Source organism: Aphelocoma coerulescens, assembly GCF_041296385.1.
Source record: "Aphelocoma coerulescens isolate FSJ_1873_10779 chromosome Z unlocalized genomic scaffold, UR_Acoe_1.0 ChrZ, whole genome shotgun sequence".
Classification (NCBI taxonomy): Eukaryota; Metazoa; Chordata; class Aves; order Passeriformes; family Corvidae; genus Aphelocoma; species Aphelocoma coerulescens.
Window position 1 is genome coordinate 13,612,989 of NW_027184085.1, and position 12,799 is coordinate 13,625,787.

A 12,799-nucleotide genomic window follows, 5' to 3' on the forward strand; every position below is an offset into this window, starting at 1 on the left:
CATACTTTTCTCATCCTTGGCTGGTCTGCAGCAGCAATATATACCTGCTCTCAAAGCCTTAGAAATCCCAGTTAGCTCAGAACAGCTGTGTTGATCTTATCAGCAACACAGTCTCTTGCAAATGCAATAGCCTGGCCTCCAGTCTCCTAACAGTCCCAACTTAACTACAAATACTGAACTCTTTATGATGTTTAAGGTATCAGGCCGTAGCATCCAGCCTATCCATTGCCTCAATCCAGAAATTTCTGGTTCAAGATTGCATCCTAAATAAATCTGGAACTGAACAGCAATGCATAGCACTAGTTTGCTCTCATCATACCTGCTTCACCAAAAATACACAGCATAAATACATATACATGTGTAAGAAAATCTGTTCCATAATAATGCAGTCTCTTGCACATGTGAGAGAAAAACTGATTCTTGACTTTGCATCCTAAAACCACATCTTCTTTCTTTGGCCTAGAGTGTGGCATTTGGTGAGACCTTTTTCCCTTTGACCCCTGATGCAGGGGAACTGGTAGCTCCTGGTGTGGTGTAGATTCCTGCTTTTAGTAATGTTGAGAAAACCTGTCAATGAGTATGTACTACAAGGAAACTTCAAATATTCTGCAGGAAAAAATGCTTGTAATTTTAAAATTCTTAGTGAGTTTTTATAGTTATCATCATAAAATGACTTCAGGATTTTTGAAGCAGTTACACATCAGAAAGACTTGCATTTTGAAAGAATTCTTTTATAAAGCAAAATGCTTTTGGGCTACTCTGCAAAGCCAACATGCTTTTCAGTTTTACTGCAAAGCACTTCACCACTTCTACATGCCAGGCCTGGGAAGCTTTCTGGGTTTTACAGAGGGTTAAATAAAAACCTGCAACAACATCTCCAGCAGCTGATCAGCCACTTCCTACTTCATTTGTAATGTGCAGAGAGCTGTGCTCTGCTTCCCTAACCACATTTTCGTTTAGATACAAACCATGGTTTCAGGTTTCACTATTATGCTGCTTTGGAGCTGCTCAAAGTGAGCAGGTAAACTTACAACAGAGCTGAAGCTCAGTGCCTTTGATTATGCTGTTGTTACACATAGTGTAGCAACAAAGTTCTGTTGCAACACTGCTCACACCTTGCAAACAAAGAGCACAGAAAGTTTCTGGTTGTTGCTCACCTTGAGTCCAGACCCTACTTTTAAAAATGCCTAGGCACAATCTTTTATGAATTTTCTTTTCTTTTATTCTCCTCATCTCTCCTGATTCTCCTCACAGTTAGGTGGTTAAGCTCCTTTTTTTTCTCCTGTGTGCAAACAAAATTACATCCCATATGGGTGGAATTTCAGACAAAGGGAAAAGGGGAAAATGAAGACCTAAGTCTGCATACTTTCTCAGATCACTTTGCTGATGGTTGCTCACACATCATGAAAAAGATGATCAAAGCAGGTGGAGAATTTGCCCTTTTTTAAGCAAAACTTCTTGTTACTGGTAAGTAAAACTTTATAAAGGGAAGGCCTTGTAAAATCATGGCTCAGGTCTGTTACTTCGGCTATGTAGAAAAGGACTGTGGGAAAGAGACACTGCTGAATTAGGGGTAGAAAAACATGTTTTATAACCATTGCATGTTCATATCGTGGTGTATGGTGGTTGGTTGAATTATGTTTGCTATGCTTTAAAACTATGTAACTGATAACTGTCTAACTGCTTAAGAATGCCAGGTTTTTGCAATAAAGCAGCTCTCCTTTGCACATGCCTGGGGACTCTACGTCACTACGGACCCTCACCCACAACTTCTCATTGGTCTCAATTGGAAAATCTTTCCACAACACATTCACAGACTACCTTAAGGGCATTTCATACAACATTTAAAACCTATTCTATCCCTTATATTCTCAAAACTGTCATAGAGTTGACATATTAAGTCCTAGACCCTATACCTGGTAGCGGACTTTTCCCATTCCAGGTATGTAGAGACAAGCAGATGAAGAATATACAGCACATGAAAGTGTGTATCTAAATCTACATTTAAGGTTGATGGCTGAAAAATATTAAGCATGCACATAGTCTGACTCCCAAAAGAAAGCTCACAGTTTCACCCAAAGTACTTCAGTATGTAGAAGTTTACAGGACTGAGCCTTGTGGTGACTAAATATGAGGTTAGATATTACTATATTTTCACCTGAGCAGTGCTGACTGGCATAAGGAAAGTGATTTCCAACTGCAGATGTGTTATCATAGACAGAAGCCTATCCTTATCTAAAGGGGAACATAAAATTAATTCCCAATTGAACTGCAGTTGAAACTTTTCATTTGTCTGACAAAAAGCCTTAATGATTACTTCTGATTTTAATAAAAAATATTTATAAACCTGAGTCAATTAATTTTATGTTGCATGTTATTATTTCACATGCAAGAAAAAAGAACAAAAATTGAAAACATTCAGAGATGGAGTACATGAAAGATAGCAATAATTTAAAACAAATCTTTTGTAATTCATTTATGTTTGAAAGAGAAGGCAAAAGACAATGTGTACAATGATGCAAAGGCAAGCAAAAGAAAACTTACTGGAAAAATTTTCTTAAATGTGACTATTTCCCAAAATAAAATAATGATGAAGGGTTTTATAATTTTATACCTGTTTTTCAATGTGAAAAATAATTACATCATACATAGCGTGGTATATAAAAAATAATTTTCATAAAAAATTCCCATGCAACAAAGTCTTGCATTTGGATAGTGGAAGTCTGCAGATTTTCTCTTCAGAATTTGCAGACAAGGAACATCATTGTTCCAAATGCACATATCTGAGGAGGGTTCAATTTCAAGAGGAAACCAATGACCTCAGGAATGTTCTTTATTAAAATGAACCTTTTAGGATAAAAACAACTGTTAGATACAATTTCCAAATCTTCCTAACAGCTTTACTATGAAATGCTGGGGGGTTTTTTGTCTCTATCAATGCTGAATATTTATTGTAGCATTTAAGATCAAAACTTTTAAGAATGACTGAAAGTTTTCTATATATGAACTATAAAGAACTATGATTTTTTAAATATATTTTTCTATAATGAACTATATTAATTTGTGCTGTGTTACACATTTAATGCTACCAAATGATGAAGATTCAGTAAGAGCATTTTTCCCTGAGTCAAAAAAGGTCTAAAAAATTAAAAGATTAAAATACTTGTGCCTGTAGGGCACAGATTGTTTCATATTCAAACATTATACATGCTGCATAGGTTTTACCTCTGTGAGCTGCTAAGGAAATATTTAAAGAGTACAGAGAAATTAGGACTTTCAGCTCAGAGCGAAATTTCAGTACATATCAAACTTCAAATACGGGAATTATATGCTAATCATTCTTGTAATTACAAGTAAACAGACTACAAAGCATTGTTTTTGATCTAGACACCTTTAGGGTTCAAGATGCATTCTCCAGTAATGGTATCAGCAACATGTCCAGAACTCCATCACCACAGTACCTTTGTGTATTGGGGAAAAGGGGATCTTTTCCAACTTGACCATAAAGCTGGCTATAAAGTAATGTGATTTGCTGGATACACTCCCTTGCTAAAAATAGTTGTAAAGTAGGCTTTAAGCAAAGTATGTGTCAACTTGAAGAACGGGAAACTTTCAGCCTGTTCTTATAATTTTTATCAATCTCTAAATTTTTAGATATGCTCTGTGTTCACATTATTTTCTGGAATCTAGACAGGTTTCAGAACACTTGAAAATTTGGTACAGCAGAGATGTACCAAATGTATTGTGTACCAGATGTATTGTGACCCATATAATGCAACCATATGATGAAGGTGCATAAGTAGGTGTTTCTTCTTGTGAATCAAAACAGGTGTACAAAATAACAAGATTTCAGAAATTAAATTAAGGAAATATTACTAAGCAGAAAGAATTACTCAGTTCTATCATTTTTACATTTTTTTCTCTAGCAGCTTCCTTTCTGTCACCTTCCATGACAAACTCATGGCTGTTTTTCTTCTTCAGCCTTATGAATTTTCCTTTCTAACTGCCGTTCTTAGCACTTCAAAAGGCTGCTCTTGTATGTAGTGTAATCCTCAAGGCACTGTGTTAAATCTGTCCAGCACAGACCGTGTTGGAAGGTGGGCAATGGTCTCAAGTAGAGCATAACAGGTCACGTGCTTCATTCAATCCTTTGCAGAGGTCCAGACAGATTGTATGAACATGTTGTATACTTTGATTTAAAAGCCATTCAACAAACCTCTTACCAAAATTAACAGGTTCACTGTCATGGTTTCTCTTCTGTGTACAAAATTTTGCATCTTAGATTCTGAAGCCTCCACTCAGGAATGGTTATAGCTGACTTAATGGGACTTACTCAGCTGCAGGAACAACTCTAGAATTCATGTGTAGACTGTAACAAGTGTATACATGAGAAAAATAGTTTTCTGTGCCTCCATCCTGTGATACAAACAACCCATATCTTACTGTTAATTTACTAGAATCAGATCATCTTGAAGGGAACAAGTGCACATAAGCCCTAACAAACAAAATTTGAGATATATAGGGGAAGATCTTCTGCCAATTGCAGAAGCGTTGACAATTCACAACGGAGAGCTGTCTTCTGATGCTAAATGGATACAATTTATTCCTTTATAAATAAAAATATACTCTAAGACATTTGGAAAATGTTGCAGACAGTGTGGCTGCTATGGAAATAATCAAGTAAAATGAGTTTAAATATTAATTTGCAATAGGTTTTGTGTACTTTTGCTTCCTTATGCACAAAAGCAGAAAGTTGCACTCAGAGCAATTCCTCCAAGGAAACACTCAATGTTGATTTATCTGTTTTCTTAAGCAGATTAACTAACTAACTAACTAACTAACTAACTAACTAACTAACTAACTAACTAAGACAGAGAAATAACTGTCTCATCCATATTTCTGTCAGGATGGTTGAATTGATTTTTAAATTGCAGTGATTTATCTTTTTCAATGTTGTAAGCCACACTAACAGTTTAATTTACAGTTTTGCCCACATATTTTAGGAGAATTATGTGGCAAATCCTTGACCTTTGAAGGTAATGCTGCAAAAACTCCAGAGTGGCAGGGTTTTCCTCCATAGCCTTAATATTCTTTGCTGTGGAAGCTCTTAAAAACTCAGAAGAATTTTCTCCCTGACTGAAGCAGACTGACAGCCATGTGCCCACTTCTTGTTCACTGAAAAACTGAAGCCCCAGTGTTAATTGTTCATGAGTTGTGCAGAGGTATGGAGAGCACCGGGGGTCTCAGCCTCCATCTGACTTTGTGTGTGTGGCCACCTGTACCTGTATGATCACACTACACTCAGTGCAGTTCTCCTTGGAAAGCAATACTACAGTTGTGGCCTCACGTGGAAAGCTGTCAGCAAAACTACTTGGTTTCTCTTCTTTTTTTCTAACACCTTGGGTGTTTATTATCAAACAATATAGTTGGTATTATTTTCTGGACACTGAAAACACATGTGTCTCATTGATTCTTAGCTGACATAAATATGATCCCTCAGGGAAAATTGCTGTAAATGGGGCATAACACAGGAATTTACTATTCTGCCATGTATTCGCAAGCCCAGACAGGAATTTCTTAAAGACTGCCTTCACTGGAAAATAGGAACACTTCAATAGTCAGACTTTCCTAACAAAGACATTTGTGTCTACAGAAGTTTTATCGTGAAGTTTTTCAGGACTAGGTGAAAATTTCTAATCCACAGCAAGGCCAACGGCAAACTAACATCCCTTAATACTCGTGCAGGCATGGTGGATGATTTAAATCCTTCTCCCACACATAACTGAGACTGCTGTGTCAAAGCTAAGTCCTTCTGCCTCTAACATTTAATGTCATTTCATGCCCAATGAATACTTGTTTTCAAAAACCAGTAAAACAGGTTTCATGGGCAAGGATAACAACCAAAGAAAAAGGGGTGAATTGATACCTCTGAAAAGGCAGAGCTCAAACTCCTGTTTTAAATCGGGCAGTACAAGGTTTTCTGTAATGCAGGCACAAGCTCCTAACACAGATGTAAAAACCACTATGAGTGGAGGTTTCCTCTTCTCAAAGGACAACGCAAAGCCTAACTTTTGCCCTATTTCAAACCAAAGGTTAGATCTCAGAAAGCTTTGTTGCATGGAAAAATTATTTTCATTTGCTTTTTCGTTATATTCAGCACCTGGGTCACAGCAACAAATTAAGCAACCATGGCAATCTTCTGTTCATCAGGACACAGTAATGAGCAGGAAGAATCTGTGCTGTGAGGGTGGTGTCTTCCTGACATGACTTTGATTCTTGAAATGACAGTTAAGAAAAAAAATACAGTTCAGTTTAACGATCTTTCCAAACCAAGTAGATTTTATTTATGTTCCAAGAAACACATCAGCAATGAATAACTGTTGAGCTGAAAAGGAGTTCAGGATTCACTCTAGAACACCTTGTCTGTCCACCAGAACTGTTCTGTGTAGACTTCTGGCCACAAAGAAATGGGCTGCATTAATTAAAGCCAAACAGAACATCAAGATCTACATGCCAGCTCCGGGGGGGAAAGGCTGAAGTTCAGGGACACTATGAACAGCTTCTCATGGATATGGTCCCTAAATCTTTCAGTCTTGACCTGCCCCTATGACTGTGAGATAGAGAAGACCATGTCTGATCCTTCATTTCTATTTAGTTGTGTGTGAGTTTTGCAACATATTTGGAAAACCACCTGTGCCACCATGCTGGGCATCTCCATCCTTAGCTCATGTTCCCATGACTCATCAGGGTGGTGGCTGTTCTTACCCCTGGTTAGTGACAACTGGACACCCTGCTTCTAGGAAAAAATTCTGATATTATTCTTACAGCCCTGCTCACAGTGTTAATTTAAAATGCACAGGATAAATACTTCTTATGCTCAGTTTTAAAAAGAGGTGAAAAAAAATGCTTTGCGTCTATAACTGAATGGGAACCAGAAAAAAAATCTGAAAAAGACAATGAGCAGAACAACAAATAAAATTTCCTCCATTAATTACTTAATTAAAAAATGTATTTAAAAAAATTGTCATTTTCTGTGTTTCCAGCCTTTGTCAGGACTTCTCAAAGTTTTAACTCGCAGAGCTCTTACTCTTCTTATTTAACCAAAACATTTACTGATGTAGTTGGCTGAAAATGCTGCCTTTCTATATTGAGATTGTATATGGGCGTATTTATTTTAAAGACATACACAAATTTGCACCATTTGAGGATCTTGGCCTGATCTTGCATTTGTGAGAACATTTCCTTAACTGTAGGGTAACAAAGGAAAGCCAGAATACAGCAGTTGAAAAAAAGGTACATTTTTTATTACTGATAGACTCCTAATATTTGAGTGGAATAAATAATAACACAACATATAGTTGCATGCCGACTCTGTGTTTTTAGTGAGGTTTTTTTGTCTTGAGAGAAATTAGCTCTGAGCTTTTTCATCCTGCCATAGCCCCTCTGAACCTCTTTGGCCTCAGGAAGAGCAACCTTAGTGTATTCAGAACTGCTGAAACACAAGCCATGCTGTATTCTAGACACAGAAGGTACAAGGAAAAATTATGTATCAACTAAATCACATGAATGTACCTGATGTACCACACATGCACAGCGTGGAGTTAGAGCATCCATTGTCAGCTACTTTAGAGCTCTGAATCACACCCTTGGGCATCCCCCTTTCTCACCAACTATGCTGAAAACTGAATAATCTAAGTTTGATCTGTTTAATTAAATCAGGACTTAAATGTCTGTTGAGAAAATACTCCCTGACACAAGTTATAGCTGCATCTGAGTAGTTTTGAGAAACAGATGAACCCAGTACCATCAACATTCATCCTGTACTTTATTGCTGAGGGATAGAGAACATAATTTTAATTTCTGTCCCGTACACAAGAGACACAAACCTAAGTTAAAGCTCTAAGGGGTTTTCTGATGCACATGTGTCATGTTATTTCTGAACAGGAGATTCCATCTGAAATTGAACTGGTACTAAATGCATCAAAAAGCTAAGGAAGCAAAACAGAGTGGACTTACTATTTTTTTGGCAGCTCTTCCGGAACTTTCCCAGGTGCACAATGGGGGGTCTGCTTGGCTTCTGCGGGGGCTGGCCCAGCTTGAACACTGAGGGCAAGGTTTTCCGCTTGGGCATTTTAGAACTCCTGTCCTCATCCTCTTTATCTTGTGGTTCACCTGATGGTCTTTCTGCAGCAAGTGCTGTATTCATCTTATGGAATTTATGAGAAGAACCTGATTCTTCCTGGATGATTTTGTTGAGGAAGATGTTCTTGGCAGCACTCATTCCCTTTTCTTCAGTGTTTTCCTCCACAGTTTTGGGGGTTCCTTTTGATAAGCTGGACCTGTGGCCAGTAGGCTTCAGAGTTATTTTAGGAAAATGACTGCCTGCAGCTTCTGCAGCAGAGTTACTATTTTCACCCATTTCCTTTGCTTCTTGGAGTGCGTGTGTATTTGTTCTAGGTCCTGACAGTCTTTGCAGAAAACCACTTTTATTAGAAGTGTCTTCATTCTGAGATACCTCATTGTTTAGAGAAGGCTTCTGTGCAAGAGGTGGTTTAGAAACAGGAGGCTTGGGCTCATTTTCTTGTGCTGCAGACCTTAATTTTTCCTTAACTGCAGCTACTTTTGAAAATTCTGGTTTTGCCTCACTCTCCTGTGGTGCAAAATTTAAATTTGGTTTTGGTCCCAGAGGACTTTTTTCTTTATCAGGAGTAGAAAGGAACTTGTTCCATGCAGATTTTGGGTTCAAAGGCTTTGGGTCTTCTTTTGATGGGTCACTGGTTTTGATAGAGAATTTAGTGCATGCAGTTTTTTCATCATTTCCTCTGTTAGTGGGCTGAAGCTGAACACCAAACCTTTGTGCCACGGGGTTCAAATGTGGTGGGTTTGGATCTTTCTCTGTTTTGTCATCACTTGAAGGCTTGACTCCCAGAGGAGGCTTAGGCTGAACAGGTTTTTGAAGGGTACTGGGTCCTGGAGAACATGCTGCATATCCTTTACTTGCAAATTTCTCAAGTACTGCTTTCCTTGCCTGTATTCCTGTAGGGACATCTTGTCTTGGCATTTTGATGGGTCGACTGTTTGATGTACCCTCTGTGTCTCTGTTACCTCCCTCAAATTTCTCCATGAGTAACTTCACACGTGGCTTGCAACTCTATAAACATAAAGAAGAGAAAAAGAAAGGGCAGCAGTGGGAAAGTCCTGTTGCAATGTTCTCAAATACTATACTTTAAAGAGTTTCCTGGTCTGAGGCTTTAGTACTGCTGATTGGCTGAGGAGGTGTTACAGCTCATCTTCCTGTAGGGTTAAGAGAAGCTGAGCATTTTGTTGTATCCTTGTAGCGTTTACACAATATTTTAAAATTTTCATTCAAGTACTGCCTTTCAGGTGCTGCAGGTCCTTTTGGGCATATTATAATTTCTGTTTACTTCTGGAATTGTGAACTGGACACATAATAAATGTAAGAAAATATGTATAACTTTAAAATCAACACACCTAAAAATTTGACTGTCCTGTGAAGAGAAGCACAGGTTACTGGAACCTGGAAGAATGTACCCAGATTCGTCTTATTCCTGCTAACTCTTGGGAGAACTACAAGTTCCTTTGTGAAAACAGAAATTCTTCTGGTTGGTGTATGTTTGTACCAATTTTTCTTTCCTTTCTCAGCAGTTTTCTTACTTGCTGTTCCCCCCACCCTCACTTTGTCCTTGTTTCTATTCTCCATTTTATATCTGAATAAAACTGTGCATGTGTGGACAGCAAAGGACAATATATGAAGTAAAACTGAAAGAAATGACAATCAATACCCCCAGATATGGTTAAAAAGAAGTTCTTTAAAAAAAAGAAGTTGAGCAATTCCAAGAGAAATAAAACCCAGCTTCATTCAAAAATAGATGTTTTAATTGGTCAGCCTAATTCAATAACTTACAGGATCAGTCTTAATAGGAACTGAACCCAAAAGCTCAAAACATTTGTATTCAGGAAAAACAAAACACATCACAGTGCACGATGGGAGCAAAAGGCAGCGAGTTGGTCCCACTCACTGGGCAGGGGCCACCTTTGGGTACCAGGAATGCTCTGGAGCAAGGAGTCCTCTCCCAGCTGACAGTGGCAGCAGGGGTGCAGCTGTGGCAGATATATTGATACAATTCACAAGTAGGACCTGGATTTCCTGTGTGAGTTAAAATGTAAAACTTATGATATAAAGTAGGAATGTTATAACTAGGAAGAGTTCTGAACCATCTGTTTATAAACAAAGGAGTATTGCTACAAAGCATAATAAATTGGTGTTTGAAAAAAAATTAGAGGCTTAAGAATGAACTGTGTCTTCACTCACTATAGTTCAGCGAGTGTTCAGTGAATTTTTTTTTTTTTAACTTCAATAACAAGACCTTCTCAATTGGGCTTTTGCTCCTTTTGCCTTCTGTTTGACTGTATCTCATTACATAAACAGCCTGCTATGTTGGAGTAGTTATATACCTGAAACTTCTGCAACTTAAAGGTAACTATCCCAATCTGTCAGCATTGCCGAGAAATTCAATCTTTCCAAACTGATTGTGTTGAGCTACAAATTACTTACATTAAATGCAGCCAAAACAAGATAGGCATAAATGAAACTTTTATCCAGAGAACCACATTGTTGGGTGTTTTTGCACATACAGAGAAGGGAGGAAGTACACATTTACTATGGAGATTATCATGGTTAAGCCATCTACTGCTGTTTGATGCACATGCACTCACACATACCCACACAATTACATTGCAGAGGTACATACATGTATCACTAATCATTCAAGATTTGTCCCACAATACCTCACAAGGCACTGATTCTACCCATTTAGAGAGTTTAGCCAACTGCAACGCCAGAGAGAATAACAAAGCCTTTCATCTCTGACCTCTTTTGACTTAGTACTAATTAATGATTTTTTTTAAGGTCTGTAACAAAATTTAGACCACCACAGATACCGTAATTATAGCTTATGTCTGAAGTCTTCAGAGCTTCTAAGTTAAGATTTGATCAGCTGCTTGGCCAACTCAGCAGCTCATTTCTTTTGAAAGTCATAGCAACAAATTGATTCCTTTTCCACTTTTTCTATTTGAAATACAAGAAAATGTACTGTGCAAATGACAATATTTTTTATGAGCAACAGCGATTCAGCATGTAGACCTTTAGCAAACTGGGAATGTGGCTTTAAAGAAAATTTTATTATTATAATATATGGTTTCTGAGAAGTTTTCTACATTTGCAATAGCAAGATTACATGAATTATACAAATTATATTCATACATGCTTTCAAATGCACTGAACCATTCATTACTGCCATATTAGGAGTGTCAATGGATTTTTTGAAATAAATTTCTTCCCAACATTGTGAATAAGCCTTGCCCTAGTTATGCATACTTACAAACTCAGCAAGAGTAAAAGGGTCCTGAACATGTGGAAGAGTTTACAATCAACAATAAAGCCTCTTTCATTTACTTAACTTGAATAGTAAGTGGTAAAGGTAATAGTAAGAATCAAAACAGAGTAAGAAACTTGGTGAAATCTATCTGCTTCTCTTTAATGTACATCACTAGTGTCTGCCTTCATAAGTGTCATGTTAGAAATCATATTGTAGATTCTAATGCACAGCCTGACTGGTCAGGTAGACAGCGGGGAACTGGGGAAAAAAGAAAATTTTTTATTTGTGGCCCTGCTCATAGAGTAATCTCCACAGTTTCTGTGTTTCCCTTCCCAGAAGTGACAGCGGTTACCTATTCCATTATCACACACAGTAGGTTGTAAATCATGAAATGGGAACTTGAAAAGATTCCGAAGCGAGATTAAGTTCCCCCTATCCTTCCCCTCTGAAGTGCAAAGTGTCTGTGCAAAAGAGGAGTCTCATGCAAAAGCTATTTGGGTTATTTTCTAAACTTTCTCTTTCATCTCTATTTGTACTCAGTGCAAAATATTTTGGCTTTTCAACTTTTGATCTGAACTGCAAGCAGCACATAAGGAGCACAGTAAGATTTCCTTTGATACAAGATGGTTGCATTATTCAGATGTGTCTGCTCAAATCTAGAGCAATACCCAGGTTTTAGTTCCCATGCCTTAGATATATTTGTGTATACAGAGCTTTCACAGCCTCCCCACTGCCTTCAGCAGAGACTCACACAGGTACCAAGTTACACTTGTACAGAATTGTTCCACAACTACACCTTAGCTGCACCTCAGTGTTAACAAGCGTAATTCTCGATAATTTACAACATAGCTGTACATTTCTGTACAGAAGTATGCTGCAATGAGAATACAAAAAAAAAAAATTCAGTTGTATTCTTCCTGAATATGGATATTTTAGTCTCAACGGGCAGCCTGAACAAAAAAAAAAAAAAAAATTTGCCTTGGCATAAATATAACTTTATTATTTATTTTCCTGTCTTGGTGAAGCCAAGAGATTATTTAACTTCAACTTCCCCTTGAGGCCACTCTTTCTTCAAACTGCAACACTGGATCAGTGAACAGAATAGCAGATGTGTGTGCATACAGTCGTTAACTAGGCAAATGAAATATATGCAGCTGTTGACTGTACAAAGAATTCACTCAAAATACATTCAGATCTGATTTATAAAGAATAAAACCCCCATCTTTTCTCAGATGTAACTTTTATATTTCTATTCCCAACTGACGGGGTCTAAACATACCCTTTAAAAACTCAAAATCAGATCTTGATGAGTTTGCTAGAGAGTAATGAAATAAAGATTATAAAGCTACCTCTTTAAGAAGAAAACTGTGCTTACTCATGAATTCTGTGACAGTGAAATA

At 37.6% G+C, this 12,799-nt stretch overlaps 1 protein-coding gene across 5 annotated transcripts in view; it reads right to left on the reverse strand.

Annotated features, from left to right (window-relative positions):
- Positions 1-12,799, reverse strand: part of FYB1 (FYN binding protein 1) — a 59,148-nt gene that overhangs the window by 30,582 nt on the left and 15,767 nt on the right. For all 5 annotated transcript variants that reach the window (XM_069001623.1, XM_069001622.1, XM_069001619.1 and 2 more), the window contains exon 2: positions 8,017-9,151. In XM_069001623.1, the coding sequence (XP_068857724.1) occupies positions 8,017-9,151 (1,135 nt within the window). The remainder of the gene's footprint in view (positions 1-8,016; positions 9,152-12,799) is intronic.